Raw genomic sequence first — 16,054 nt, forward strand, 5'->3', positions numbered from 1 at the left:
TTTTTTTTTTTTTTAACAAATGCTCTAATGTTATCCTCTCCATTCCCAGTGAAGCCTAAAACAGCAGCAGCCTTTAATAAAAGCTGCCCATTTAGCCCTAAGCTTTACAAAGAATGCAGTTATCTGGATTAGGGTGATAAAGGAAGCCTCCCCTCCTACCCACACCTTAAGCAGAAACAGATTCTATCATCTCTAGAGCATCTGGTGATACTAAATGATTCCAAAGACACTACTACAAACTTGAGCTCAACAAATTAAACTGGGGAAAGCAGGTGGGAAAGGTCCGCGCTAACTCAGCCAAGGCCAGAAATTCAGGGGAATATTGGAGGGAAGCAAGTACAACAACTGGGGTGAAACATTTCCGTTGGTGACAAAGAGAAACAAGATTTATGCAAATTCTAAAGATCAACTCAGCACAAAAAGACCCTCAAATTTCAGAGAAATTACAAACAAGCCCGTTGCATAGTTGTCAGAATGGCCTTGACGCTGTGTGTATACAATTCCAGAACAAATTCAGTGAATACCATTGGCCTCACCACTTGTTTGGTCCTCAGTGCACCAAACGGCTAGCTGATTGAAATTCTCATTGTTCAGCCCATCACTTTGGCATTGTGTCAACAGAGCCTGGTTTAAGGCTGTGGAAATTGTGCATCTATGAACCTACAAAATTGAGCATTTGAAAATGGTTTTGGATCTTTGGATGTTTCTTGACTGACACAGTGAAAACTTTTACTGTTTGTCAATCCCAGAGATCATATAGTGCCTTCCTTATCAACACAGTAGAAATTTTATTTTTTGGTCAAAAGTAACAAAGAGAAAGAGCTAGCTTCCAACTCATCATTGTCTAGAGGTGACTCTGATCTCTGGTTTCTGTTTTAGTAACAGGTTCTGTCAATGTAGACACAACATACAATGTCACCTATCCCATGTCTTTGCTGAGAAGTATAAATTCAAGTCTTTGGAAAACATAAAGACAACTTATCTGAACTAAAATGAGAATGCCTGTTCCGTGTCCCTCAGGACAATGCTGTGTCTCAAGCTTCTCCCATGAGCACCAAACTAACCTCCATGGGGACCAGCTCTGCTCACGAAGCAGAGCTTACCTGAAGGCGTCAGACAGGCGACCAAGAACTCGCCCATCTTTTTTCACCCTCACCATCTAACTAGTCATCATTTGAAATCAACTGTAGTTTTTTCTTTGTATAATATAGTATGCTGAAAATCTCTGCAGGCTCCATACACTTTCCAAACAACCCGAAAATGGGCTTGTATTGGGAGCTGTTTGGCAGTAGGTCAAGAAAGTTAAGGTTTAGGATGTGTAAAGTCTGATAGAGTGACATGCTTTGGATTCTAAAGTGATGGTAATAGAACATTCACCACTGGAACTCGAGAGGACTGGCTGCTCGTGTGGAAAGATTTTGTCCACTAATCACCAGATCCATCCTGGGAATTTTTATTGAAGACTTCATCCTGGGAAGGTTGGTGATCGATCCCTTCGTAAAAGGAGCCTCCGTTGTGCAGGAAAGTGCCCACGGCTCGCCCCTGCCGGGCGTGACCCACAGCATCGCTGAACACTTTGTTTATCTGCTCCTCTGAGGGCATCCACCAGTCGGGGTTGGAGGTACAGTGCATCCTAATGAATTCTGTGGGAATATACACAACAGTAAAAAAAAAAAAAAAAAAAAAAGAGACAGAGAGAGAGAAACAGCTGGTTTTTGCAGTGGATGATAGGAAGGATGCTTAAACTTTAACAGCAGCTCTATAAGGAAAGCTTTATGGGACATCAGATGTAGTGCCATGATGACGTCACTTATTAGACTTTAAAACTTACACCATCTACATTTTCTACTCACGTGCAAAAATAAAAATTATGTGAGTGGTCCCTCTAACACATTTGCATGAAAGGTAAATCTGATTTGTGAGTCATGGTCTGCACCATGCTAGGTTCAAACCCTGTTGCTACATGCCCACATTTTTAACTCTTTCCAGAAGCACAGGAAGTATCATTAGCATGGCATTCTTTAACCAGATACTAATTTGTAGATTAAGTGCAAAAAAATAAAATCTCTGTAAGAACCTGCAAAGGTTTTGGTTCGGAAGAGATTTCCACATTATTACAGGCTGTATTTATGTCTCTAATTATGATATCTATACATGTACTGACAAATATTTTTTAGATGGAGTTTTCCTCTAAATATTTAATTTCACCAGATACAATTAGGAAGAGATAGTGTATAAAGAGTAGCTAAGATTCCAATAAAACAATCTCAGCCTCCCTCCAGCTGAGTTCAAATCAACCTTTCCTGTTTGAGAGAGTCAGGGGACATGCAGAGTTCCCATACAGCTATTTCATTAATAACATGGGCATCTGAAAACTGAAGTGAGCATTCTGGAAAAGGTCCTAAGTCAAACTGTTTTTTTTCTGTTTTGCACAGCTGATTGAAAGTTCAGGGTGACTGCTATTTACACATCATTTCTTCTCCAGCACTGCTCCCTCTATAAGACAGCAGTTCTGGTCATAGGATTGGATTTGTCTGAAATTTACTTATGAAAGCCTGATCCTATTTGCCCTGAGAAGCTGATGCTTTTAAGAACCTGGACCAGAAAAATCTCATGAACTGAACTGTGTCTATCTTAGCAGATAAACAGGGCCTTCCCTTCAATTTCATGCCTGAGGTGAGAGACTCATTCATCTCGTCTAAGTCCTAGCTCCGGTGGCCTTCCCTGGGCTGAGAACTGTGTTTATTCAGCATCTCATCCTGCAAAATTGTCAGGAACCAGATGGCTGATGGTGGGGTGCAAGCCTAGCAAACACTGAAGGACACCTACATCCTCAGACCCAAGCCATGGCCACTACAACGCTGGAGAGCGAGAAAGCAAGTGGGAGCACCGGGGCTCACATAGCAAGATCTCTCCCTATTATCTCCCTGTGTTCACACTTAGGCACAACTGCAACTGTCCTCAGATTGCCTCCAGCTAGGCTGTGAGCTCCACAAGTCAGGGATTCTGTTTTCTACTCCTTTCTGCCTTTCCCAGGTCTCCTACCTCAAGTATTCGCAAGTATTCCGTAACTGTTTAAGGAGTTCCCCTACCTCTGTCCAGATGCCCCACTCTCCCAGGATCATCAAGAAATGAAAGGTGCCCATGAGCAGAAATCAGCCCTGCCACTCTGAGAATATGCTGCTCTGGGATACCTACAATGCCCCCTTTTTAGCACCCACTGTTGTGACAGGACTTCCCCCAACACTGTGCCAGATGATTACAAGCTCCAGGTAGAGGTCATTCTGTTACACAGACTGGAAGCACTGTCACGTAACTGACCCCCTCTTCCTGCTGGAGTCAAACCACTCCAGGGAACAGGCCCACCTAGAATTTGATTTCATTCCCTGAAGCACCCTGCTCTCCATCCCTCCAAACCTCTGCAGCTTCCTTAGCCTTCCTACACTTGCTGACCACAAGGACGTCACCCTGGGAGTCATCACACCTGAGCCTTCAGGAAAGGAATCCCATTTAGGTCAAAGAAGGCCCCAAGAGTTCAGCCTTTGGGACAGACACAAGGGCTCTAACCAACTGCCCTGACACATCAGCAGTTCCTGCCTATGCCTTCTCCACCCATGGGCAGGGGAGGCCTGTGCATCCTGACCAGCTCTCCTGTGCTGGAGAGAACATGTTCTGATTGGGCAGCCTGGGCTGCATCGGTGTCCCAGCGGGCCTGGCAGCATTCCCAGGGCAGAAACATTAGTGCTTTGGGATGTAAGTTAATCCCTCAGTTTCACAGACTTGCTCATTAAAATGTAAAATGTTTAACAAGGATTTATGGAAAGGGACAGTGAGCCCCCTTATCCTGATTCCTCACAAGCCGCAGGGCAAATTCCTGAATCCATACTGAGCAAGTTCTCAGCAGCCCCCTCCCCCTGCTAAGCTTACCACCACTCTGGTGCCTCTGTCAGCTCTGATGATACCGGGGAATAAAGGAACCTATGGCTAGTTTGCTAAGGCAGACACTGGAAATTCCCGTCACCCAGACACTCTAAATGGAATCTTTAGACTGGCCAACAAGGGGCACTCCAGCGCACCTGCGCCAAGTTGTTAATAACGATGGTATCTTCATTCTAGGTGGCTCTGTCAAGCCTGGGCCACCTGAATCAATCACCTGGGGTGGTCGCAAGGTGCAATAATGCACGCCTCCCCTGTCCTTCCCCCAGACCGCTGAATCGGAAGTTCAGGGTGGGTCTGGGGATCTCTGTTGCTAACAAATGCTGCACAGGCACCCTAGTCGCTGTGGGTGTCAGGACAGGGGTGCGGGAGTGAGTGTCTTTCTGATGATGAAGGCCCTATCAGTGATAAGGTTTTTCCACTGTGACTTCTTCACCAGGAAATATTTTTATTCCTATCAGGAGTAAATCATTATTTAGTCTTTCCAACCAACAAAATCACTCAAACTATACAGGTTAAGTCTTTCCAGCCAATAAAATCACTCTTGAACTACATTTAAGTTAATATTCTGATATGGACTTTTCAGGTGCGAACAGAGCTTACGTTGGCAACTGTAATGTTTCTGCTTGTCTGTGCTGATCTGCAACCACCGAAGCAACCGTTTACATCTGGCTTCTTCCTCCTCACCCTCTGCCTGGCCTATCCGTAGTGTGGATCAGCTACAGAGTCATCAGCTGTTAATACTGATGAAGAGGTGTCATCTGAGCAGTATTTTTAAAATATGGACACTTAAAAAAACTAGAACAGAATCTGACTGGGCGAGAAATACTTTAGGCCTAGGGAAAATTAACTAAATAAATTTAAGGAGCAGGGGCAAGTATTCTCGACAAGGGTAGCTAGACTGGGGGAGGGTGCCATAGGCTTCAGATGAAAACGGGGTAAATTTTAAAATCCCTTGTCTTCTTTTCCTCTGTGCTTTTCCCAGTGTTCCAGCTTTCCTGGAGGTGGCCTTCCCAGGCAGCAAAGAAAATCTGAACTTAAAGCGTGAAACATGAGGTGCTATGCAGTGCTTATGTGCCACTAAGTGCTAAAGCAAACAAAGAATTTTTAAAGAACTTCTCGATACCGAAGAGATGGGCTACATGAAGCCTATAAAGTCTCAGCGGAAAAAAAACCAAAATACAGTCACGGCTGAACACTTGCACGGGGAGCCACAGCCAATGCGGTGAAATGAGATCACAGATGGACACTGAGCGGAAGGATGCAGTACCTCGGAGGCATGTTACTTTAACTGGATCCAGAGGGCGCCTCTCAGGACCTGTCTCTCCTGACTGCACTGACCTTTTCCTTTTTCCAAGGCCGCATGAGTACTTAAGCTCATCGGTAGTGAAAACAAATCTGATGAGGTATCGAAGGAGCCGCCTCCCATCTTTCTTTGAAGAATTTACAGCCTCATCCCACTGTTTGCTCGTTATGTAGACAGGATAGTTGTTCAACAGCTGCTTGCTTCCCTGGAAAAGCAAAATATTTTCTCATTACCTACTTAGCCAGCCAGCCAGCAGCCCGGGCGATCTCCATTTCAAAGGCAAACACGCTTTTTAACCAAGTGGCTATGCTGACAATGAACCAGGTACTGAAGAGCACAAGTAATTGCTCACTCTCAAAACGGGCACTTTTCAAATTACATTTGCATTTTCTATAACAAGAGCCAATGAGGTTTAATGAACACCTTTGAAAGAGGAGCTATTTATAACTTGCATTTTAACAGGTAGGTTAAGATGTGTCAAGATCCAATGACAGGAAACACTATTTAAATATAACCTGTAACTTTCCTTTTCAATCTATTAAAATATGCAAAAATGACTTTGAAGAGCGTGATCAAACAGGTCTCCTCATCCTTTGGTTGGCGGTTAAGTACTTTTAGAAATGATGCTGGTGGGTTATTTCCATAAGGTATATTTTTTGTGTTTAATGTACCTAATATCTGATAGCTGTTGCATTTCAGTGAAACAACATTAAAAAGTGAATTTAAAAAAAGTGGAATTGTGGAAACAGAAAAAAAATCACTAATAATAATGCAAAACAAGTCTCCTCGAATTATAGCTTCTGCAAATGCCACTATTATATCAACTCAAATTTTTCTTACTTTTCACCTTTGTAATTTATGTCTGCTATAAAATTCCCAGGCTAAATAGCTGCAATGGGACTAATTATAGGAATTTCTGTAACATTTATAAGCCATGTTTAGTCAATTGCACCTACACAACCATTATTTTAGCTCTGGTTGTCTATAAAATTCTACAGTCCAGGACAAATTAATTAACCCATGATCTCAGTTTTAATGTACTTCTTCCCCAGTAATTAAGGTATACAAAATAAAGAAAGGAAACTCATTCAGTTTTACAACTTTGCCAATTTACTATAGGTTATAAATTGGCACTGTTTGGGTCTCACAGGTTTTTATTTTAAAAAGTGCTGTTAAGGTCTGAGGAGGGCAAATGGTACAGGAGCCAACAGGAAAGGAAGAGGCAGCAGCTATGAAACTGTCGCTAGATTAGACCCACAGAAACTCATCACCGCAGCGTCATACTCCTGTGAAGTAGCAGGCATGTGACTGACTGTCCTTTTTATAGGAAGCAACTGAGGGACATGGCTTGAGGTTGGAATTTAGTCAGTTTGGGTTTGAACTGAATCTTAGTTCTGCGTCTTATTTGGTGTTTCTTGAACAAGTTACTTCAACTGAGAGGAAGAACTGTTATCATAGGTTTAAACTATGAGTATTTGGGAGCATAAACCAGCTATGTAGCATATGTCCTACGTATGATCAAAAGATGGGCAGGAGCCCAGAGGTTCCTAAGGGCCCCTTAGCCCAGACTGCTGTTTCATGGCAGGAGGGGCGAGACAGAGGGTTGACTGGCATGTGTGGCAGTGCAGACAGGAAAGCAGGGGTCAAAGATGTAAGACCAAGGGGGCTGGGCAACCAATCCCATGAGCCAGGCTACGGGGGACCGAGGTGTTGCCGATTCCCAGGTAAAACGAGACATCCTCCACAAAGGTAAGCAACAGAGGGTTATGGTTGGGGGACGGAGGCGGCAGATACTACTGAGGACCAGTGTCTGTCACACGGCAGGTGCAGTGAACATCTGCTGAATGACGACTGCAGGGACTCCCCTGGTGGTCCAGGGGTTAAGACTCTGTGCTCCCAGTGCAGGGGACACAGGTTCGACCCTGGTCCAGGAAGATCTCACACACTGCAGAGCAACTAAACCCATGAGTCACAACTGCCAAGCCTACACTCTAGAGCCTGGGAGACGCAACAAAATGAGAAGCCCACACACCAGAATGAAGAGTCGTCTCCGCCTGCCTCAACTGGAGAAAGCCCATGCACAGCAACGAAGACCCAGCACAGTCAAAAATGAGAGAAAGAGAGAAAGGAAAAAAAAAGAAAGGAATGGGGAATCAGAAGAGTCCTGACACAAAGGCCCACAGAAAGAGAGCAGGTGCAGGAGGGAAGAGAGGCGAGACTCTGGGGATGAGGAGGGCTGGGAAATGGGCCCCTGGACGGGACAACTGGGAAAGCAGCCTGGAGTGGGGTAGGGGGCAGCTCTCTCAGAGCATTCTGATAAGGAGTGGAGGTGCAGCCAGACTACAGACAGGGCAGAGCAAACAGAAATAAGAGTGGAGAAATGAACACAGACCAGTCTTTCAAGGGTTTGATCACTGAGGTTACTATTCAGCAAGTGCCTTCAATGACAGGAATGGGGCTGAGACCTGAACCTACCCTTCAAGGAGCAGGATGCGTTGTGCTGTTAGGATGAAAGTGCCGCAGGGTGCTTTGGGTGATGGAAGGAGAAAGAAAAGATAATCATTGAGGGAGGGAGGGAGCATCAAAGAGGGGCTGATTTTCAGAGTGGGAAGACTTGGAACAAACACTGTCTCTGCCTGAGGGAATGACAGGTGGGTTCCCCCATTTCAGGTCCCTCTGAGCCGAAAGAACATTGCCCACAATATTAAACTTCTGTTTCCCCCCCCTCAGAGTACAGAGGTGAATGTACTTCATGATGCATGGCCTTTCTCCGCAGGATATATCCTCATTCATAAGGCTCAAGAGTCTACCAGGCCTTCTGTTGGCCAATCTGTTCTGGGGTACAGGTAGCTAAGCACTGAGATGCTTCGTCTTAAGGACCTTTCGCACGGGGCACCGTTTACCTCGCCACTGGAGACCTACCTCGGTCGGCTGGTCAGCTGGCTGTGGGATCATGAGCTGGTTGTGATGCTGGAGCACCATCTTCAGGTAATCTAAGACAGTCTGGCAGGGCACTGGGTGGAAGAAATCGCAACAACTGCACATGAGCTCAACTGTGCTGGAAAAACAGAAAGCTTTCAAGGTTTAAAAAGATTTTTGATGTAAACATCTAAAAAAAAAAATCGACTCATTTTCTAAAGGAAACAGAATCTTCTTTCGACATCCGCAGTTATTTCAGTTTGTAAACATGGAACAGATGCTACAGTTTGGGAAGAAATTTTGGGTTCAGCACAATTTAAGTCAAACTGACTCTAAGATGAATTTGGGTCAATAATAATGATGTCACATTGAACAAGCCACAGAAAAGACTTGTCTTCTTTGATTCAAGTTGTAACATGAGCACCCAATGGTGCTTTTGAAAATTAAGGTACTGAAGACTGTGATGTTCCACTCATTTAAAATTGATGATACAATGCTCATTATTAGTGCCATTCATCCCTGGTTCTTCAGGAAAGCAGTTAAGTCGTGCACTTTAGACCTGCTTCCTGACACGGACATGCCTGACCATGCAGCGCATCCCCTCTCCAGACACTCCCCTGATCTGGTCCAATTCAGATTCAGTTAGTACGTATATCATTAACTGTTGTACTATATTTTTTGAGGCACAGTCTTATAGAACTATTGAATAATTACAATAAAACTGAACACATGAGCCCAATATACAACCTGATATATTTTTGTACCATTGAGAAATAATTCTTACATCTCAAGATTTATATTAGAGCCCTTTCTGAAGTATTAACTAATTGCTTTTAAAGGTCTCAGTAGCTTAGTTAATAACCTAATTGACATGGATCACTGGCATTATCTGTCCTGGCTATGTGTTTTCTTAGAATGTTTTTGTCACGTTAGAGAAAATAGTAAATATTTAATCTAAACCTTACTTTTAAAGTATTATCACTGAGCTTTCTTCACTTTTTTTTCCTCACATTTTTTTTTTTTACGAGAGCAAACCGAAGTTATCATCTTTATCCCCTGCTAATAGCTCTGGGTTTTTTTAGGTGACATTACACTGCAACATAAGAAATCAAACACTGTATCAACATCCTTTGGGAGAATTTGAATGATAAGTAGAAGTAGGTTAGGAAATTCTTCTTCTTGCCAAGAAATATTTTCTTAAATAACATCCTTACAGATTTGTCTTACACATCAGTGTCACAGGTCACTCTTGCACAGTCATCTGAATATATTCTTTAAAGAAGCATTTTGGGGACAACCACAGAAGTCAACAAAAAGAAGGCATATGTGTTTCAGTTTGAAGCAGGACTTCCACTAAGCCAAAGTTTAATAAAACCTGTCAAGTATCTCTAATTTTACCACTGTATTAAAAGCCTAACTCACTTTAAAGTCCATCCTGATGTAACTAAATCCTGTGATTTACAATTCTGCCAGATCTTGCCCAAATTCCTCTTAAAGGGTACACTTACTGGATAACAGTTCTATGTTCTGACAGACACTTTTACCCTGGATATGGCTGAGTAGGGAGTTTGAGTCACTGAGAGCTAGAAAATCCACTTTCTAAACCATACCATTTCTGCTCGGGTATGCAAAGTTCATGGAAAAGTCTGAGCAAGTTAACTGAATGACAAATAGTAATTTCCCACATTACTAGAGTTCCATAAACAAACAGTCCAACCCACTTGCTGATGCCATAGTGAGTGAGAATGAATCTTCTGGCAATGGGAATTGATTACTGGAAAAATGTAGAAGACTTGAGAAGCTAATGGAGACAGGAAACAGGTTTGCTATTCAGTTCTGGCTTTTCACTGACTGTGTGGCCTCTGGGACTCCATTTAACTTCTGTGTGTAAGTCTCTTCTGTACATTGCCAAATATAAGGGTTTCAGGAGCAGCAATGCAGGAGAAGGCAATGGCAACCCACTCCAGTACTCTTGCCAGGAAGGTCCCATGGATGGAAGAGCCTGGTAGGCTGCAGCCCACGGGAACACCAGGAGTCGGACACGACTTCACTTTCACTTTCATGTATTAGAGAAGGAAATGGCAACCCACTCCAGTATTCTTGCCTGGAGAATCCCAGGGACAGGAGAGCCGGGTGGGCTGCCGTCTATGGGGTCGCACAGAGTTGGACACGACTGAAGCGACTTAGCAGCAGCAGCAATGCAACTCTATGTATGTCACTGCACTGCAAAGCAACCTGTGCGAGGTATTACTCTGGATTTAGTTTGGAAGTTTTAGTAAAATTTGTAAATACTCACTGACTGATTAGGATTTGAATGAAACTCCTTTTGCTACTTTATCCATATTTTACATATGTTTACAGAAAAATGTTTAAGAACAAAATGCTTATAAAACTGAATATTCAGTGTGACCTCAACTGTGTTAAAAATAATTATGTGCAAAGAGAAGAGACTGGAAAGAAATAAACCAAAGCATCAATAATTAAAAATGATTTTAAAATTATTTTTAAAAATTAATTTAAAGTAATTAAAAACTTTATCCTTTACCATCCTTGTAAAGACCAATTTTAAAAAATCTCTACAGTGGGCACGGACCATAACTTCAAAGTTGTTTAAAGAATGTCTACATAACTGTTATCTCCCCTTCCTTTGCCATCTATGACCTTCAGTAGTTGCTTGTATAGGCTTGGAGGCAGACTTTCCCATCTCTACACCCTGAATATTCAGGCAGCAGTGCTAACCTCTGAGCAAGGCCAGCTGACCCAAACATTCTGGAAGAAAATGGAATTTCACCTGCATTTACCAGCCATGGGGCTCTGCTGAAGGCAGGTGGGTCCTGTGGGCTGATGTCTGGGCACAGGGCTGAAGCCAGGAACACTGAGGACTAGGCTCAGGTCTAGCTACTTAAATCGACTCTGCAGAGCTGGCTGCTGTATGGTCTGAAAGCCTTGTTAAGTAACGTTCTTCCACGGAAAACTGATCTTTTTGCCCTTGTTAAGGGTGCTTGGGTGTCAAGTACCTAATTTTCCTGGCAGACCACTGCATTAACATCTTGATCAGCTTTTCTTCCTGTTCATTCAGCATTATTTAATCTACTCTGCTATATCATTGTTTTTAAAGACTCAAAACATTTACTCGAAATCCAGCACATACTGTTTTATAGGGAGACTGAAATTATTCACCATCCTGACAAGCAAGCCATCTGTGTGCTCTATCACCTCTAAGCGTCTGTCCTAGTCGCACTGTCTCTGGAGAGTATAAGTTCCTGAATTGTAAACATCTAGAAATAAACAGTGAGCTTTAAAAAGTCCTCAGCCTACAGACACATGGCTGTTCTCTTGATAATGAAAAGGTTCTGTCTCTGATTAATTTAATTGATATGTATAGACGCTATAAGAGAACATGCCTGAAACTCGGCTGGAAATCAGGGATACAAGGATGACTCTGACTTACGTCTCTGCCCTCAAGAACCTTACATGGCCTGCCTCTCCTTGTATCAAGACACCAGGAGAGACAAAGAGTGAAAACATGCCCTGCTACTGACTTCAAAAGAAGCAAGCATGATGTGCTACAGAAAGTGGTTAGTTCTGCCTGGGAACTGGGGGAGGGGTCTGGCAGGTAACTGTCACCTGCCTCAGATGTCACCTGAAGGGTAAGTAGGAGCTCGAGTGGGGAAAAGGGAGGGTATGTCCTTAGACTGGAGGGACAGCAGGAGTTAAGGGAAGACCAGAAGCAAGAGGTAAAGAAACTGCCTGCCAGTGCAGGAGACATGGGTTCCATCCCTGGTTCAGGAAGATTCCCTGGAGTAGGAAATGGCAACCCACCTCAGTATTCTTGCCTGGAAAATTCCATGCACCGGAGCCTGGCAGGCTACAGTCCATGGTGTTGCAGAGTCAGACATGACTGAGTGATTGAGCATGCAGAAGCAAATGCATGGAGGTTTAGGAATCACAAATTGTCCAGAGGGGTTGGAGTACTCGGGGCCTGGTGGGAACTGAAGGGCGAGCCTCCAAAATTGAACAGGAGGACTCAGGTAGCGAAGGACATCATGCCATGCCACACTAAGGGTGCTGGAATTTACTCCATGCACCACGTGAAGCCGAGAGGCATTCAGCAGAGGGTGATGTGTGCTGTTTCATCTGGGAGAGCCTGGGATTGAACAGATACTGCAAGAGGCCACGTTCTGAGTCAGGTGTGGATGAAAGCCGTGGGGAGAGAGACGAGGACTCCATATGGATGGGCACATACAAGGTGGAATCCAAAGGACAGAAGACCGACATGAAGTAGGAACAGAGACGCTTATGAACAGAGCTGAAGTTCCCCACCCGGGTAACTAATTCAATGCCCACCTCTTTACAAGGTTAAGACCACCACCACCAACCTAAGAAAACCACTTAAGATTTCTGTATTCTTGGGCACAGCACAGCGTCCCTCTTGGTCTCTTAAGGTGGCTGCTCTGTACGGAGTGTTTCCTAGAAGATCTAGCAGGCACTTCGTTGTTACTTGATGAGCTTAATACTTCATCATTCCAGTGTTACTAACCTCATGGTACAGAAAACAGAAACTGAGGCTCAGAATGGTTATATAATTTGCCCAAACCACTGCTAGCAAGTAGCAGGAGCAGGAATCTAAGCCCGGGTTTGGCTCTAGAGCCATTTTCTTCGGCTCATGCTCTTTTGTGTCCCACAGTCTCTCTCACAGCTTACAGCAAGAGCTGTGTGACATTTACCAATCCTAAGTCAAAGAACTCAATTGTTTCCTCCTCTGTCCCTATCACTTGCTCTTTTTTTTTCTCAGAACATATTTGTGTCTCTTCATTCTCCCTAGAACGCCCACATTAAATACGATCACTGTGTGTCTCAGGGACGGAAGTCGACCCGAGCCTTCTCCCACAGGCACTTCTGGCACGTGTGAGCTGGAGGCGGTGCAAGCAAGGTGGGCACTAGCAGACACTGCGGCTCCTCCAGGGCCTTTTTGTTCTCCCAAAACTAGTTATCCAGAAATGGACACTGATTTATCTTTTTAAAACCTTCTTACAATATCCTTACTTAAGATCAGACTGCATAATTCAGAGCTTAGCCTTGTGAGTTAGTGCAAGTGATCCTCATCATTTGCAGATTCTGTACACTTGCCTACTCGCTAATGGACTTCCCAGGTGGTGCTAGTGGTAAAGAACCTACCTGCCAACGCAGGAGACATGAGAGACTCAGGTTCGATCTCTGGGTCGGGAAGATCCCCTGGAGGAGGGCCTGGCAACCCACTCCAGTATTCTTGCCTGGAGAATCCCATGGACAGAGGAGCCTGGTGGGCTACAGTCCACAGGGCCGCAGAGAGTCGGAAACGAATGAAGTGACTTAGCACACACACCTGACTCACTGACATGAATCTGTAATGGTCAAATACGAATTTGGGGTGCTCTTGCTGGCACTGGAGGACTTTGGCAGGTCACCAAGAAACCCGAGTTGCTGGAATCATACACTCCTGGCTGAGGCTGAACAAGGATATGCTCTGCCCGCTTGTTTCAGCCCTCATATGACAGTGAGGGTTCTTTTCATGGTCTAGTTAGTGCCACGTTCTTTTCATTTTTGTGCTTTTCCTGTGTGGTGATCTTGCTGTTTAAGATGGGTCGCATACGTAGAGCTGAAGTGCCATGTAGTGTTCCTGAGCACGAGGCTGTGATGCGCTTCAAGGGGAAGATGTGTATGAGATAAGCTTGGCTCAGCTGTGAGTCACAGGGCTGTGAATTTAGTGTCAACTGACCAGCACTATATATTAAACAAGGCCTCTTTAAACAAACACATACTTAAAATGAGGTTATGAACTGACTGGTTGACGAAAACATTGCGACCTGAGGCTGCACAGAACTACAGTGAACGACAAGAATCGACTATATTTTGAGGGTGGAAGAGGGTAATAAACTAGCTCTGTAAAGTGTGAACATTGATTTTTGTTTGGAGTTATAAAGATAAATCGAGATGATAAAAAAATGTACATTTTAAAAAGTAGAATGTTCTTTAATAATATCAACAGTTAAGTTTACCTTCCCTATATCTGCACTTAGAAAGTTTCAAGGTATTTTTAATGTCATAGTTATTTTACTTTGGAAGTTATCATTATTTCTAAAATTTTATTGAAGTTGATTAACAATATCATGTTAGTTTCAGGTGTACAGCACAGTTATTCAGTTATATACGCATGAAAGTGAAAGTCACTCAGTCATGTCCGACTCTTGAGACCCCATGGCAGATCACGGGGTCCTGCCAGGCTCCTCCATCCATGGGATTCTCCAGACAATACTGGAGTGGGTTGCCACACCCTCCTCTAGCAGATTTTCCTGACCCAGGGATCAAACCTGCAATTTTATGTCCTACATTGGCAGGCAGGTTCTTTACTACTAGCGCCACCAAAGCCGCCCTCAGTTACATATAAATATGTGTGTGTATATATATGTATGTATGTATTTTTTTCCAGATTCTTTTCCCGTATAGGTTATTACATAATATTGAGCACAGTTCCGGGTTCTACATAGCAGATCCTTGTTGGTTGTCTATTTTGTATAGAGTACTGTTGGAAGTGGTTTTTTAATTACCATATTTTATGTTTTTAATACCTACATTTTGTCATATTTTAAAATCTCTAAACTTGGTGTTCAAAGACAATTATAAAGGGCAATTAAGATTTGAAGTGTTTTTTCTTCTTAATGGAACATAAACTACTGGTGTGTCTTATATTCAATGAGGGTTGAAATTAGATGAAATATGGCCTTTTATACCCAACTCCCTTATGAGTTCCCTTTAACCAGTGCTGACTGCAAGCTTTCTAAATAAAAGTGACTACTGTAACTTGACACCTTCTCCATTGAAATGTCTGCCCATCATTTTTCTTCTTTTAATAACCTCTCAGCTCTCTGTATCCCTGACCCCAGTATCTTCCTTTTGTGACTTTTTTCTTTAAACCTATTTCTTTTAAAAAATGTAAACTTCTAAAGACTCCGTAATTTCTAGTGTGATGTAGTATCTAGTGTAATGTCTAGTGTAACTTCTAATACAAAAGAAAATGTGCTAATGCTACCTCCTGGGATAAAATATTTAGTTACCTACTTCTGCAAATAACTCTGGAAAGTAAGTTAGAAAGTACTTTCTAGAAGCCCCTCGCTTGCATGTAGCTGATACTCAATACAACTTTGTTGGATGTTTCACAAATAATACAATAAACAAAGGCTGTCTCAGGTGGTGCTGGAAAGAACACCTCTTCCCAGTCTTCTTCCTTGAGGTGAGGGCTGGCGCCTTCCTGTCCCCCTTTTATAGCTGAAAGTACCTTCCCCCTATAGACTAAATAGACTCATTTCTTCTGAATTCTTAGTTCAAGAACTACTCCCAGGTATGAACGCCTTATTTCAGGGAAAAACAAGAAGGAACCGGAATCTCAGACTGCTCAATAGCATGACTCTGGAGAGAGGGACGCGCCCGAGGAACTCCTCCCCTACTCCAACCCGCAACAGGTGCCCCCATCATCTCCGGCACCTGACTCCCTCTGCTCACTCCACATGCTCCTCTCCCCTTTGTACTCATCCGCCTGCTTGGCCGCAGGAAGAGTGATCCTGTGACACAAGGGCAGATCCTAGGAAAAGAAAGCCCCAGGTGCTTCCACGGAAATATACTGGCCTCTAGGATAACAAAGGCCCGCTGTGATCGTTGGGAAGCGTGGACACTGCTTAGGGAAAACTGACCTCAAGTCTCACAGCAAAGTTACTGCTTGCAAAATACTCCGGTTATGTGCAAAACCAGACATTATTTGCCACACTTTTCTTCATACGGGAAAAAATAACAGATTCCCCTGACCCCCAACACCAAAGGGAGAGCTAGCTCATTACAGCTAGCCAGACTGCTTTCTTG

General features: G+C 43.6%; 1 protein-coding gene across 2 annotated transcripts in view; it reads right to left on the reverse strand.

The window, feature by feature from the left end:
- BEND4 (BEN domain containing 4) overlaps nt 1-16,054 on the reverse strand; it is a 30,144-nt gene continuing 14,090 nt past the window's right edge. The window contains exons 3-5 of one of the 2 annotated variants that reach the window (XM_069594043.1): nt 8,165-8,256; nt 5,278-5,447; nt 1-1,643 (exon numbers count right to left, since the gene is read on the reverse strand). In XM_069594043.1, coding sequence (XP_069450144.1) covers nt 1,634-1,643; nt 5,278-5,447; nt 8,165-8,256 — 272 coding nt within the window. In that variant the 3' untranslated portion in view covers nt 1-1,633. Of the gene's footprint in view, nt 1,644-5,206; nt 5,448-8,164; nt 8,257-16,054 lie in introns of both variants that reach the window. The other variant, XM_069594042.1, reaches the window with a different exon arrangement.

This window comes from Ovis canadensis, chromosome 6 (assembly GCF_042477335.2).
Source record: "Ovis canadensis isolate MfBH-ARS-UI-01 breed Bighorn chromosome 6, ARS-UI_OviCan_v2, whole genome shotgun sequence".
Taxonomy (NCBI): domain Eukaryota; kingdom Metazoa; phylum Chordata; class Mammalia; order Artiodactyla; family Bovidae; genus Ovis; species Ovis canadensis.